The sequence below is a fragment of the Pseudopodoces humilis genome, chromosome 16 (genome assembly GCF_049639895.1).
Source record: "Pseudopodoces humilis isolate 2021_Gansu_Grassland_sample_001 chromosome 16, ASM4963989v1, whole genome shotgun sequence".
In the NCBI taxonomy this organism is placed as follows: domain Eukaryota; kingdom Metazoa; phylum Chordata; class Aves; order Passeriformes; family Paridae; genus Pseudopodoces; species Pseudopodoces humilis.
In genome coordinates this window covers 1,074,069-1,089,771 of record NC_142215.1, presented here as the reverse complement: position 1 = coordinate 1,089,771, position 15,703 = coordinate 1,074,069, and the positions used below count along the sequence as shown (strand labels likewise).

The 15,703-nt window shown below is 50.8% G+C and overlaps 1 protein-coding gene across 1 annotated transcript in view; it reads right to left on the bottom strand.

Annotated features, from left to right (window-relative positions):
- ITGA11 (integrin subunit alpha 11) overlaps window positions 1-11,743 on the bottom strand; it is a 34,089-nt gene extending 22,346 nt beyond the window's left edge. The window contains exons 1-8 of the mRNA XM_088063254.1: window positions 11,593-11,743; window positions 7,613-7,724; window positions 5,225-5,328; window positions 4,571-4,662; window positions 3,041-3,155; window positions 1,541-1,668; window positions 933-1,081; window positions 46-190 (exon numbers count right to left, since the gene is read on the bottom strand). Coding sequence (XP_087919380.1) covers window positions 46-190; window positions 933-1,081; window positions 1,541-1,668; window positions 3,041-3,155; window positions 4,571-4,662; window positions 5,225-5,328; window positions 7,613-7,724; window positions 11,593-11,644 — 897 coding nt within the window. The 5' untranslated portion in view covers window positions 11,645-11,743. The remainder of the gene's footprint in view (window positions 1-45; window positions 191-932; window positions 1,082-1,540; window positions 1,669-3,040; window positions 3,156-4,570; window positions 4,663-5,224; window positions 5,329-7,612; window positions 7,725-11,592) is intronic.
- Window positions 11,744-15,703: the final 3,960 nt, after the last annotated feature.

Below are 15,703 nucleotides of genomic sequence, written 5' to 3'. Positions count from 1 at the left end.
CAGCAGCAAGCCCCGCAGCAGCACCGTGCCCACCGCCCGGCTCACCGCCACGGCGTATCTGGTGACGTTGTCCCTCTCGCTGTCCTCGATCACCTTCTCCAGGTCCGGGCTGTCGTGGGATTCCCCGTCCGTGATGACGATCATCACCCGCTTCGCCCCTTTCCGGCCGCCCTTCCGGAACGCCTCCGAGCTGCGAGCCAAGAGAAGACGCGGGATGTGCGGTTTTCCCGCTTTTTTTCCCGGGAAAGGGGCCTTTGTTCCCTAAAATCGGGTGAGGGGATGGATCCCGAGTCGCTCCGAGGAGTTTTGGCCTCGCTCTAAAAAGGTTTCTCCCCTTGAGGGAAAATTTTCTTCACCCGATTATCCACCCCTGCGGAAATCCCGCTCTTCTGACGGAATTCCGGAGTATTTATGGAAAAGGTGGATTCGCGTGTGACACGAATCGTTCGGGATCTGGCCGAGATCCATCGGAATCCGCCTAAAACTTTTCCAGGCGGTGCTGGAATGCCCAATCCTGCAGGGATTTCAAAGCCACGGGGATGCGGCGCTTTGGGACTTGACCTCTGACCTCTTTTCCGACCTAAAATTCCAAGCTCTGCAGCAGGAATAGCGCTCGGGAAAAAGCGCAGGATTTGTCCCTGGAAAGGGAGGAGATGGAGCTGTCCTGAGTTCCTGGGGGTTCTCCAGGGATTTCCAGGAGATCTCTTGGAATTTGGGGGCTGGGAGCTTCCAAGGAGAGGACACAATTCCAGAATCCGCTCCAACCGGAAACAATGACAGAGAAATTTTGGGAAGCTCAAAGCTTCCAAGGAATGACATTTTCCCACAAACCCCGGCCGTTCCCTCATTTCGACAACAAAGGGAGAGGGAAGGAGGGAGGAAAAAAACGGGGATTGGGGAAGGTTTCCCCGGGAATGCGGGCGGGAATTTACCGAGCGAACTCGATGCCGTAGGCGGTCCTGGTCTCGGTGCCCCCTCGCTGCTCGATGTGGCTGGCGGCCGCCACCACGTCCTGCACGGACCTGTAGTCGTTCAGATGGAATTCATGGACCACGTCCTCTCCGTACTGGACAACTCCCACCTGGGAATGACGGGAATGTCACCAAAGGTGCCACCAAAACGAGGTCCTGCCCGCGGGAATCGCCCTTCGGATTCCATCCCAAATTCATTCCCGGTTTTATGGCGCTCCTCCCTGCTCTGATCCCGGGTTTTGGGGTGATCCGGGTGTGCTCCAGTTTGGAGCAGAGGCATCTCCAGGTGGGACCAAATTTGGGAAAATCTGGGGTATTCCTGCTCAAATCCCGGCCCAAATTCCCGCCTAAATCAACCCACGGTTACTTGGAGAGGACGGGGAGCTCCTTCCCGTGGGTTTCACCCTCCCTGTTCCCATCGGGATCTGGGATCCCTCCACAGCTCCCTCGGGAACATTCACGGCACCACTTTTCCCCACGGGATGAGTTAAAAATCCCAACATTTTAACGAATTCCCACAGGAAAGGGAGGTTGGGAATGGCCCTGGGATGACACAAACGTTTCGGGACCTGGATCTGGCCGGGACCGATGTAAAACTTTTTCAGGATATTGATCAGGAAGTGCTGGACTTCAACCCACGGATAAATGCTGTTGGATCCATCCAGAACGATGATGATGTCCATGTAGGTCTGGCACCCTGTGGAAAATCCAGGGATTTATTACAAGTCCCCTCACAAAGCGGGAGGATTTACGGCTTCGATTCCAGCTTGGGATTTTTCTGGGGAAAAAAAAAAAATGGGATTTTGATGGTTTGGGAAAGAGCTTTGGCGGGGAGAAGCCACAGGAATCTTCTCCTGCTGAGAAAAGATGGGATCGCTCCCGAGGAATAACATTCCGGGTTCAGCTTTGGAATTTGATCCCGTTTTTCAAAGAGGAGCAGGATCCGGCTCCGTTCCTGATCCCTGAGTCATTCCCAGCCCTGCCATGGAACACAAGGCAGGCATTTCCTCCCTTCCCGTGAAATCCTCGGCTCCGGAGGCAGCCAAAAACCCCGGAGGGACCCCAGGGCTCGGCTCCACAGCCGGAGCGGGAAGGATTTAAGGATTTTTCCTTAAAAATTCGCTCAGGATCATCTCAGTCTTGCTTGTTCCTTGGAAAATTCCTGGGTGATCCTGGATTTTTATCACTCTGTAGGTTTTTATGGATGAGAGAATCCGTGGATTGGAGTCACTCATGGATCACTGGGATCCTCGGTGTGCCTCCATCCCATCCCAGGAATCACGGAGAGGAGCCGGCCTCGTATCCCACTAAATCAACGCTTCCAGAAACCCCCAAAAATCCCAATTATCCTTTGCAGCGAGGACGGGAATATAACAGTGGGAATTTGATGCCTTTACCGCCTTGATTGCGAAAATCCCGTTTTTCCAAGCCCCTCTTTTCCAACCCCCTGGGAATGCGGTGCTGGGCTGGGCTTTTCCTGCCTTGATCCCCCCCCAAATCCCATTTTTCCCCGTCCATCCCTCTGCCCTGGGAATAACCAACACCAGAGGGGTTCTGGAGCTGGGGAATCACATCCCATGGGATGAGGAGCTCCCAGGAGCAGTACAGGCCTCTGGGAATCTTTCCCAGCTCCAGGAAAAGCAGGAAACTTCATTGGAACCCTCTGGAATAAAATCCTGGATCCAAATTGCCAAATTCCAACCGATTCAACTCCCGGTCAATGAGGGCTTTGTTTTGTGCAGCCAAAATGGGATTGGAGCTGGGATCAGAGCTGGGATCAGAGCCAGGATTAGGTCGGGATCAGAGCCGGGATCAGGCCAGGATCAGGCCAGGATCAGAGCTGGGATCAGAGCCAGGATTGGGTCGGGATCAAAGCCAGGACTGGGTCAGGATCAGAGCCGGGATGGGGTTGGGATCAGAGCCGTGATCAGATCTGGGATGGGGTCGGGATCAGAGCCGGGATCAGATCTGGGATGGGGTTGGGATCAGAGCCGTGATCAGATCTGGGATGGGGTCGGGATCAGAGCCGGGATCAGAGCTGGGATGGGGCCGGGAATGTGGGCGCTCACTCTGCAGAGCCGGAGCCACGCTGCGGGAGAAGCGGAAGCTGGAGCTGACGCGGGAACACATTCCCGTGGTGAAGTAGGAGCTGCCGCACTCGTGGGCCCAGAGCGGGCTGCAGGCCTGCGGGACACAGCGGATCCCGGGATCCCATGGAATCCATCCTGGGATCCCATGGAATCCATCCCGGGATCCTACGGAACCCAGCCAGGGATCCCATGGAATCCATCCTGGTATCCCATGGAACCCATCCCCAGATCCCATGGAACCCATCCCGGGATCCCATGGAACTCATCCCCAGATCCCACGGAATCCATCCAGGGATCCCACGGAACCCATCCAGGGATCCCACGGAACCCATCCCGGGATCTGGCGGGAAACAGGGAATCATGGGATCCTGGGATTCTGGGATCCTGGGATGGAGCTGGGTGGGTTCCTGTCCCAGATTTGTCCAAGCTGCTGTTGGACGCTTCCAGGGATGGAAATTCCCGAATAAATAAATGAATAAATGGATGAAAGAATAAATGAATCCAAGAATTAAAAAGAATTAATAAAATTATCAATAATATCGATTTTTAATATATTGAATTGGAGTTAGATTAAAAATATAATGTAATATAATGTAATGTAATGTAATATAATATAATATAATATAATATAATATAATATAATATAATATAATATAATATAATATAATATAATATAATATAATATAATATAATATAATATAGTATAATATATTGAAATAAAAATAAAACAAAATAAAATGTAGAAGAAAATAAAATTTGGACTTTGATGATCCTGGCAGGTCCTTTCCAACTCAGGATGTTTCATGATTATATTACATTGTATTGTATTGTATTGTATTGTATTGTATTGTATTGTATTATCTCTATTTTATTATTTATTCTATTCTATTATTTATTTTATTTTATCTTATCTTTATTTAATTTAATTTTTAGTTCATCTTTATTTTATTTTTTAAATTTTATCTTTATTTACTTTATTTTACTTTATTATTTTACTTAATTATTTTATTTTATTTTATTTTATTTTATTTTATTTTATTTTATTTTATTTCTTTTACTTTATTTCATTTCATGTCATTTCATTTCACTTGATTTCCCTTTCTTTTAGCTCCATCCCATCCCATCAATCCCATCCCATCCCATCAATCCCATCCCACCAATCCCATCCCATCCCATCCCATCAATCCCATCCCATCCCATCCCATCCCATCCCATCCCATCCCATCCCATCATTCCCATCCCACCATCCCCATCATTCCCATCAATCCCATCAATCCCATCCCATCCCATCATTCCCATCAATCCCATCCCATCCCATCCCATCAATCCCATCCCATCCCATCCCATCCCATCCCATCCCATCCCATCCCATCAATCCCATCCCATCAATCCCATCCCATCAATCCCACCCCTCCAATCCCCAACCCCCCCCAGCCAGGACCCTCCCCATCCCCTCCTCCTGTGACACATTCCCAGATTCCCGCCGGCATTCCCGGGAATTTGGCTCACCAGGACGCTGCTGTCGCGGGGGTCGGTGGCCAGGCTCAGCCCCAGGCGCATGTTGTCCTTGCGCTCCGACACGTTGGACAGCGTCACGCGCCCTGCGGAGACAGCGCGGCATTCCCGGGAATCCCGACGGCCCCGGGAGCTCCGGAGGAACCGGGAATTCTGAGCCGGAGAGGGATCTCTGCCCCCAGAACTCCGGGTTTGGGGGATTTTTGGGAGGTGAGAAAAAAATTGGGAAAATTGGTGGGGTTTTTTTTCCAAGATGAACAGTCAAGGAAGGAAAATTTTTTGGGAATGAGGCTGGAAGTTGGAGAGGCGGAAATCCCTTGGAGGGCTCAGCTCCTCATCCTGGATTCCCAGGAAATCCCTGTTTTTCCCATGGCACAGCCCAGGAATTGGGATCGGCCAATCCTAAACACCACGGAGCCGCGTCCCAAATCCCGCTCCGACCGCTCCTCTGGAAAATCCTTGGGAATCAAACCGGGAACGGCGGAATAATTGGGGACAGAAGGAATTCCAAACCCATCCAGGCCGCTCCAAACCCCATCCAACCCAACCTCGGAGGCATCTGGGAATTCTCTGGGATTTCTCTGGGAATTCCGCCTTCCCTCGATCCCGTTTTTTCTGGGATGTTTGGGATGGCCGGGAATGCCGTACCCAGGTTGAGCTTGGTGCAGTTCCCGTCACTCGGCACCGGACACTTGTAGACGTCTCCGGTTTTCTGGTGCCCGTTGGATTCGTACGGAGCTCCCACCACCAGCCTGCGGAAAACACGGATCCGTCGGGAAAACGGGAATTCCAAACCCCCCCGGGAAAAAAAAAAAAAATCCCTGATTTGGGAGCGGCCTCGGTGGAAGGGGAAGTTGGGAATGGGATTCTGCCAGCTGGAATTCTGGGATTTATTCCCAAGGGAGGGAGGGATCCGAACCCCGCTGGAAGCGCAGGGAAAAGCAGGGAAGCAGCTCCAGGACAGCACCAAATCCCTGGGAATCCTCTCATGGATTGTCCCGGCTCTTCCCTCTTTTCCAGAGGGACTTGGAATGGTTCGGGATGGAAGGATCATCTCATCCCAACCCCCTCCGTGGGCAGGGACTCCTCCCCCTTCATTCCAAGAACTTCTCCAGGGCATTCCAGGATGTGGAATTCCAGCGGAACCATGGGGAATTCCAAGGAGCACTTCCAGCAAATCCCACTGGGTTCCATGAGGAATTTTGCCCTGGAAAATCCTGGAAAAGGGAATTTTCTCCGTCTTGGAGTTGTTGTGAACAGCCCTGAGCCGAACGTTGGGATCTCCAGGAGTGGGGGAGGAAATTGGGAAGGAATTTTCCCAGGGAAAAACCCGGAAAAGGGAATTTCCTCCAAACTGGAGTCGCTCTGAACTTTGGGATTTCAAATAGAGGGAATTTCCCCAGGAAAAACCTGGAGAAGGGAATTTCTCCCAAACTGGAGTTGTTCCAAACATTGGGATCTGAAATGGAGGGAATTTTTCCCAGGAAAACCCAGAGAAGGGAATTTCTCCCAGGAAAATCGCTCCGAACGTTGGGATCTCAAATGGAGGGAATTTTCCCAGGAAAATCGGGAATTCTCCCGCTCTCCAGGATCCAGGAGCTGCTCAATCCCAATCCCATTCTGGGCGGGATAATTTTGGCACATCCAAACATTTTTCCCGCTTTTTCCTCCACCTCAACATTCCAACCAGCAACCCCAAAGCGGGAAGAGATTCCCAAGGAATCCATCCCTTCTTTCCAGGTTATCCCAAAAATCCCCGGCACCAGGAGCTGCCGGCTCCCCCCCAAAAAACTGGGAATTTTTAAATTTTTTTTTTTTTTTTGCAGCTTCCCAAAAATCCGATGGATGCGATCCCGCTCCGGATCTCCGGAAAAACTGCGGAGCTCTTTTTTGTTCCCAGCAGCTGGAAAAGCCACGGGCGCAGCTGGTCCCTGTTAGAGCGGGAATTGTCATTCCATAAAAATGTCGCTGCTCCAAAGACAAACATCCCAATCAGGAATCGCTCGCGCGAGGAAAAGCTTCCGAATCCAAGGATTCTCATGGAAAAACTTCCGGTCTTAATGTGGGAATTGGCGATGGGAGAATCGGCTCCAGCTGGAGCTGTCATTGACATGGAAAGGTGGGAATAAAGTTAAGGAAAACTGGGAAAAAAGTTGGGGAAAAAGTAGGAAAAAAGTCAGGGAATCTTTTCTTGGGAATCTCCAGAGGGAAGCCAGAGATCCCACGGGATTCCCTGGATGCCGATCCAGGAACGGCTCCATGGGAAATCCCGGCTGAGCCGAGAGAACCTCGCCAGGAAACTCCAGAAAAAAGGGGGAAAAGGATCCCTGGGAAAACGGGAATGCAGAATTCCCGCTGCCCAGGGAATCCCAGAATTCCTGGGGCTGGCCTCGCTCCCGTTATCCGCTCTTTCCTGGGAATTGTCCATGGGAATGGGCTCCTGGTGTTCCTCTCCGGGATTCCTTGGAAAAGGAACTTTGGGATCAGAGATTCCCATGGAATTCTCATCAAGCTCCTGGAATTCTCATCAAGCTCCTGGAATTCCCATCCAGCTCCTGGAATTCCCATCCAGCTCCTGGATAAGATCGGCCCTGGGATTCCCTGGGATCCATCCCTGGGATCCATCCCTGGGATCCCTCTGGGATCAGCCCTGGATCCATCCCTGGGATCCCCAAATCCCCAATCCTGAGCTGATCCCGGAGCTAATCCCACATTCCCGAGGGATTTTCCTGCTGGATCTCCAGGCCCCGCCCCCTCCCTGGGAACTGAACCCGGGGCCGCTCTGGGCGCGGATTCCCGAGGGATCCATTCCAGCAATTCCCGAGGCGCTCCAAGGAATCCACAATTCCCAAATTCCCAATATTCCCACCTAAAATTCCTCATTCCTTTAAAGGAAAACCTTTTCCAGGAGCAGCCTCAGCCCGGCCCAGCGATTCCCGGGAATTCAGCAGGAGATTTGGGGCGGATCGGGATCATTCCCGCCGGAATTCCCGCCAGAATCCCATCGGAATTCCCGCTTTTCTGGAGCCTGCTCACCATTTCTTGCCGCCGATGTCGTGCTGTTGCACCGTGTATCCAAAGAAAGATTCCCGGGATCCCGGAATGATCCGGGGCCTCTCGGTGTCCACATTGAAGGAATTCCCGAATCCTGGGGAAAAAAAAAAAACCGGGAAGGATCCGTCAGCCATAAAAAAAAAAAAAAAAAAAAAAGCCGGAATTTCCCCCTCCTTATCCCAAAATTCTTTCCAGCTCCTTTTGTCCCAGCGGCTCAGGAAGCTCCCGCTTTTCTCAGTTTTTCCCAGTTTTTCCCAGTTTTTTCCCAGTTTTGCCAGTTTTCCCATTTTTTCACATTTTTCCAATTTTCCCCATTTTTCCCACTTTTCCCAGTTTTTCCCACTTTTCTAATTTTTCAACAGTTTTTCCCATTTTTTCCCAGTTTTCCATTTTCCCCATTTTTTCCCACTTTTCCCCATTTTCCCCGAATTTTGGACACCGGGAATGTTCCGATCCCGCCATTCCAGGACCCTTTTCCCGCCCTCTCCAGGAGCCGGAAGCCGCCATTCCATGGATTCCATTCCAGCGGTTTTTTGGGATGAATCCCAGGCTCCGGCTCCACGGAAAAGACGGGAAAAGCTCAGGAAGGGAGGCTTGGAATTCCAGCATTCCCAAAATTCCGCTCCCCATCCCGGAGTTCCCAGGGAAGATCTGAGCCTGGGAATGGAGCCTGGAGCTCGTGGAGGATTCAGAATTCCCTGAATTCCCGGAATTCCCAGCCCTGAGCGGCCGATCCCGGGAATTCCCTGGAATCCAGGGATGAGCCGGGCTGGATTTGGCCGCTCCCATGGGAATCAGGGGATGGGATCCATGGAAAAAGCCATTCCCGAGGTTTTCCCAAGGAATTGCCATTCCCGGGAACGGGGAGCGGCGGCTCGGGCCGGGAAAATCCCTGAGGATGGAATTCCAAGCGGAACAGGGAGATTTCTTTGGGATGAATCCTCTGGAAAACGGCGCTTCCCAGGGAACAGCGGGAATGCGATCCCCGGCATCCCAATCCCGGGAGGAATTCCAGAGAAATCCAGGGAATTTCCTCTGGGATGGACACGGATTCCCGGGATTCCATTCCCTGAATCCTGCCGGATGCGGCATTCCAAGGAAAAACCAAAACCTTGGAATTCTCCTCCAGGCCAGGGACAGGAGGCTCCGATGGGAATTCCTCGGGTAAGAAAACTCTGGAAAAATCCAGCTGGGAATGTTTGGATGACCAGGAACGTCGGGAATAAAGGGAACGTTTGGAATTCCAGGAATAAATTCCGACCACGGATTCCGAGGAGGAGATTCCAAACGCTCCGGGAGGAAATTCCAGGATAAAAAAAAAAACCCGGGAGACCGGGATGAGAGCCAAGGAATTCACATCCCAAAAAACCGAAAAACCCGGGAAAGAGAAAAACCAGGATTGGCCATGGAATTCTGGGAATGGGAAAAGAGCAGCCGGAGGGAATTTTGGGAATTTGGGAATTCCCAAAGATGCGGAAGGGAAGAGCTCGGGATGGATTTTCCTCTTGGATTTTCCTGGATTTTGTCCTGCGGAGGAATTTTGGGAATGGGAACGTCGGGATAAGGGAGAATCCCATCCCGGGAAAGGGACGGAAACTCCTGGATAAACAGAAATACTCCAGGGAAATCTCTGGGAAAACAGGAGCTGGAGAATCCCAAGGAAAGCCAAAAAAAAAATCCGGGAGAGGAAAATTCCAAGCAATATTGGGAATATTCCAGCTGGGAATATCCCGAGAGGCTGGAATGGGAATTCCCAAAAATCCCAGAGATTTTTCCGCTTGGGAATGATGTCATTATCCCAAAAAAGCGAGGAAAAGCTCCAGGTTTTCCTTGGAATTCTGAGGAGGGGAAGAATCGAATTCCTCCTTTTTTCTTTGGAGGTTCTGGAGAATCCAAAGTTTTGGGTTTTGCCGGGAAAAACGTTGGGAATTCAGGAAAAATTTTGGGGAAGGAAGGATGGGAATGAAATCAGCCCGATGGGAAAACCGGGATAAAGGGAAATCCGGGAATTTCTGGGATGGGGATGAGGATTCCAAAGGTGGGGAAATGGGGGGAAAATGGGGAAAAATGGGGGGAAAATGGGAAAAGAAAAGAAGAAAAAAAATTGGGGAAAATGGGAGAAAATATTGGGAAAAAAAGAGGGAAAAAGTGGGAAAAATGGGGGGGAAAAGGGGGAAAAAAAGAGGGGAAAAAAAGGGAAAATGGGGGGGAAAAAAGGGAGAAAAAATTGGGAAAAAGGGAGGAAAAAAAGTGGGAAAAGCGCCCTGCCCGAATCCTTTGGAATTCCCAACTGGAAGAGGAACTCTGGGAATCTCCTGGAAGTTTTCCCATCATTCCCAGCCCTGGATGAACGTTTGGAGCCGGATTTTGCTGCCTTTGCTCCGAAGTTTTCTGATCCCGGGAGCTGCCGGAGGAATATCCCGGGTTTTTTATGGAATTGTCAGGAAAATTCCAGGTTTTTTTCCCCGGTTTCCGGCACTGCTGGAGCTCGGGATGGAATTCCTGGAGCGGGAAGGTTGAGCTGAAGCAGGAAAATTTTCTAAAGGAGAAAACTATTTGGGGAAAAGCTCTGGGAAGCAGCTGGAATTCCCAGGAATCCAAGGAATGCTGGCAGCTCCAAGTTTGTTGTTGGCTCCGAGGGAAAATCCCGGGATTTTTGGATGGGAATGCTGGGGAAGCTCGGTTATCCTGGGATATTCCCACTTTCCCAAAAAAATCCCTGGATACGGAAACATCCCGGGCCAGAACGGGTCGGGAATGGGAATTCCCATGGATAGAAAACATCCCGGGATGGAAATTCCAGAGGGAGAAACTCCCAAGGGACACAAATCCCTGGAGAGAGAAAATTCCAAGAGCAGAAACCCCCGAGGATGGAAAATCCCTGGATACAGAAAATTCCAGAGGGGAAAACTCCTGAAGGACCCAAATCCCTGGAGAGAGAAAATTCCATTGGGAATTTTCCAGGACGGAAATCCCTGGATAGAGAAAATTCCATTGGGAATTTTCCAGGACGGAAATCCCGGCCCAGAACCATCCAAGGATAAGGAAAAAAAATCCAGGAGAGCGGAGCGAAAATCCGGGAATGTTTCCATAAATCCGCCGTGTCCAGAGGGGGAAATTCCCGAGGCTCCGCCAGCTCCCGGATTTTTCCAGGATCCCATTCCAGAGGCGGCTCCGCATCCATCGCTGCGGCCACACATGGATCCAATTATCCCGGGAAAAGCGGCTCCCTGGAAAGGATCGGCGGGCAGAAAGGGAAAACAAAAATCCCAAAAATCCCCAAAAAAAAAAAACCTCCCAGAAAAACTCTCAGAAAACCCTGGCGCGTTTTCCAGAGGAACTTTGGGAATGTTTGCAGCTGGAGCCGGCGGCCGACTGGGGAAAAAGCTCTTTTCTTTCCCGGCTTTTTCCCGGTTTTTTCCCGGTTTTTCCCTGATTTTTCCCAGTTTTTCCCTGATTTTTCCCAGTTTTTCCCGGTTTTTCCCTAGTTTTTCCCGTTTTTTCCCCGGTTTTCCCCGGTTTCTTCCCGGTTTTTCCCGGTTTTTTCCCGTTTTTCGGCTCCCGGCGCGGGTGGATTCCAGATGGGATAAAACCAGGAATGAGCGCTGCCTTTTCCAAGGAAAAAAAAAAAAACCGGGAAAAGGCGGAAAATCCATGGAACGGGAGAAGCCGCAGCTCCTGGAATTAAACCCCGCCTGAAGCCTGGGTTTAACCCCGAGAATTCCCGCTTTTCCAAAGGGATTTATGGAAAAGGGAAGTTTCCTTCCCCATCCTTTGGGATTATCCCGATAAACCCCGCTCCAAAACCGAGGAAATACCGGGAATTTCCCGGCAATTCCAAGATTTCCATCCCTCTCCAGCTCCCTCCCGCTCCCGGCAAAATTTTTCCAAGAGCCGCCCTGGAGGTTTTTGGGATTTTTTCCCAAGCCATTCCCGGCTTTTTTTTTGGGATTGGGACTCACCGGGCAGGAGGAAGAGGGAGCAGGCCAGGAGAATCCCGCTGGGAATGGCCATGGAATCATCGGGAAGCGCCGATCCCAAATCCCGGCCCCGATCCCAAAGCTTTTCCCGGCTCTCCCTGACAGCGGGAGAGCCCCGGGACCGAGGGGGAGGGGCCGGGAAAACTGGGAGGAGGGAAAGGATGGGGATGGGGGCGGGAATTCCAGCGGCGGCACCCTTTAGGGAGCGGATTCCAGCCGGGAATTCCAGCCGGGAATTCCAGATGTGCCAGCCGGGAATTCCAGCCGGGAATTGGAGCTATTCCAGGCGGGAATTCCAGCCGGGAATCCGCTGTGCCAGCCGGGAATTCCAATCTGGAATCCTGGGATGAGGTCCCTCAGGAAAGGATGGGAGTGGGGGCGGGAATTCCAGCCGGGAATTCTTACCTGGAATTGGTTGTGCCAGTCGGGAATTCCAGCCTGGAATCCTGAGATTCCAGGATCCCAGGACTGCATGGATTCCCAGCCTTTTCCAGCCATACCAGCCTTTAGAGAGCGGAATCCAGCCGGGAATTCCAGCCGGGAATTGGCTGCGCCAGTCAGGAATTCCAGCCGGGAATTGGCTGTGCCAGTCAGGAATTCCAGACGGGAATTCCAGCCGGGAATTGGCTGTGCCAGTCAGGAATTCCAGCCGGGAATTCCAGCCGGGAATCGGCTGTGCCAGCCGGGAATTCCAGTCTGGAATCCTGGAATCCTGGGATGCCATTGGATGGATTCCCAACCTTTTCCAACCGCGCCAGCCTTTAGGGAGCGGATTCCAGCCGGGAATTCCAGCCGGGAATCGGCCGTGCCACCTCTGCCGGGAAAAGAGGGAGAGAGAGGAGAGGGAAAAGGGGGGAAAATGGGAAAAATCTGGGGAAACACCGGGAAAAAAACCCGGGAAAACCGGGAGAGAGGAGAGGGAAAAACTGGGGGGAAAAGGAGGAAAAACCTGGGAAGAAAAGGGAAAAAAACTTGGGAATAAAGGGGGAAAACTTGGGATGAAAAGGGGGGAAAACTGGGAATAAAAAGGGGGAAAACTTGGGAATAAAGGGGGGGAAATCCTGGGAGAGAGGAGGGAGAAATTGGAGGGGGGAGGGGGGTGGAATCTGAAGGGGAAAAACCGGGATAGGGGAGGAGAAATCTGGGAATTTTCCATCCCAGGGAGTGAATTCAGCTGGATTCGGATCTGGGAATGACGTCATTCCCAAAGGGAAGATCCCGTGGTTTTCCCAGATTGAAATCCTTGGATGACCCCTCCAAAACCTTGGAGAAGGAGGAGGCCGCGTCCTCCGGATCCAGGAATTTTTGTTTGCCTGGAAAAAAAAACTCTGGAAAAATCGGGAATTACCCCTGGAATCTGGGAATGGGGAGCTCATCCCATCCCGAGCCCTCGCCGGGCACGAATCCCTGGATACAGAAAATTCCAGAGGAATTTTCCGGAGCCGGATCCCAGCTCCTCCAAATCCCACAGGATTTTGGTGCTTCCATCCCATTCCCGACTTTTCCCGATTTTTTTGGATCATCCCGGGAAGTTTTCCGAGGGTTTTTTTTTTTTCCCGTTTTTCCAGCTCCTTGATCCCGACCTTTGGGAGGCCTCGGATGCCGCGGGAATTGGGGAAGAGCCAGGAATGTAAACACAGGCCGGGAATGACAACAAATTCCCAAATTCCCGGGATTTCAGCGCGGGAGGAGCCGCGGGAGCTCGGGCAGGGATTTGATGCCGTTCCCGAGGTTTTTCCAGGGAAAAGCGGAGGTTCGGGAACAGCTCCGGGCCTGGATTTGGGATCGGGATTTGTGGATCCCTCGTTCCCGATCCAGCGGCTCCGCTGAGCTCCCGGATCCCGGGAATTGATCCAAGGAAAAAAGTTGGAAGAGGAATTCCGGCCTCTGCCGGAGCCAGGAAAACGGGGAACGGCCCCCCAGCAAATCCTGGGATGGATCCTGGGATCAGCTCCCAAAATCCTGGGATGGATCCTGGGATTTATCCCCCAAAACTCTGGGATGAATGCTGGGATTATCCGCCCAAAATCCTGGGATGGATCCTTGGATCTGCTCCCAAAACTCCCCTAAAATGTTGGGATGGATCCCAGGATTTATCCCCCAAAACCTGGGAGTGAATCCTGGGATCAGATCCCAAAAAATCCTGGGCTGGATCCCTGGATCTGCTCCCAAAATTCTGAGGAGGATTCTGGATGCAGCTCCCCTAAAATCCTGGGATGGATCCCGGGATCAGCTCCCAAAATCCCGGGATGGATCCCAGAATTTATCCCTCAAAATCTGGGATGGATCCCAGAATCTGCTCCCAAAATCCTGGGATGGATCCCGGGATCTGCTCCCCAGAAGTGGAGAAGCCGGAATCTCGGTGCCGCTGGGAATTCGGGAATGCCGCTGGAAAAGCCGGAACCTCGGGAATGCCGCTGGAGATTCCGGGGCTGGAGGAGGCCGGGATTGGAACCCTGGGAATTCTTTCCGGGCTCTGAGCGTCGCCTTTTCCCGGGATCTGCAGCCGGATCCGGGAAACGAACACGGCCGGGAACGGGATCCCAGGCAACATTCCCAACATTCCCAACATTCCCAACATTCCCAACATTCCCAACATTCCCAACATTCCCAACAAATCCTTGGGATGCATCGCTGCCTCCGCCTGGATCCGCACGGATCCCAGAGTTCCCAAAGCCGGGATTTGGGATTGGCCTGAGCTGATTTCCCGCCCATTCCAGAGGAATTCCCAGCGGGAATTGTCCCACCCTGGGTGGGAGCAGCGGTGCTGAGAATTCCCAAAAACTTTCCAAAGAATCCCCAACAAATTCCCAAAGAATTCCCAAAAACTTTCCAAAGAATCCCCAACAAATTCCCAAAGAATTCCCAAAAACTTTCCAAAGAATTCCCAAAGGATTCTCAAGTATTTCCCAAAGAATTTCAAAGACTTCCCAAATAATTCTGAAATAATTCCCAAATATTTCCCGAAGAATTCCCAAAGATTTCCTGAAGAATTCCCAAGGAATTCCCAAACAATTCCCATTCCCAGCTGGGATCAGGAGCTTTCCCACTTTTCCCAAATCCCAGCCCCTTTCCCGACGTTCCCGAACTCCTCCCAATCCACATTTGGGATTTGGGAGATCCTGGGGATTCCAGCACGGAAATCCGGGATCCAGCCAGGAATTCCCGGGATTCTTTCCCTCCCCATCCTCACCTTTCCCAAATTCCAGCCGGAAGGAGCCGGAGCCGCTCCGAGGCCTTGGAAAAACCGGGAATCTCCTCCGGATATTCCCAATCCTGAGCTCGGGAGGCGGCTCCGGGAAAAGATTTTTTGGGAAGAGGTCGGAGCCGGCTGGGTCGGGAATTAGAGCGGTGACGCCATTAATTCCCGGAAATCTCATTAACCCGGCCACGCCCACTCGGATTATCCCAGAAAATCCATCCTGGCCAAGGAATGGCCGGGAATTCTCCTCATTCCCAGATCCTTTGGGATTCTCCTCATTCCCAGATCCTTTGGGATCCGGGAATTCTCCTCGTTCCCAGATTTTTTGGGATCCGTTTTCCAGGGAATTCGGCCTTGCAATGAGCCTCGATTTCCCCCTGGGAAAGGGAAACCCTTGGGAATTTTGGGAAATCCCCGGGAATTTTGGGAAATCCTTGGAATTTTGGGATGTTTCTGTTCCCGGAGGATCGGGAAAGGCCTCGGGAATTAATGGGAGTGGGTGGGAAGGGAAGGAATTAATGGGAGGGGGCAATTAAATAATTAATTGAGAGAGGTAATAAAAGAAATAATAAATAATTGCTAATAAATGGTGACCAATAAATAATGAGTAATTAAAAATTAATAAATAATCAAAAATAATTAAAGAATAAAGAATAAAAAAAAGAATAATGAAATAAGTGATAAATAATAAAGAAAATAATAAATAACAGATAATAAATAAAGAAAATAAGAAATAAAAATTAAAATTAAAATTAAAATTAAAATTAAAATTAAGATATAATAACGAATCATGAATAAATAATAATATAATAAATAATAAATAACTGACAATTAATATTAAAGAGCAAATAAATAATGAATAATGAATAAATAAAAAATTAAATAAAGCAT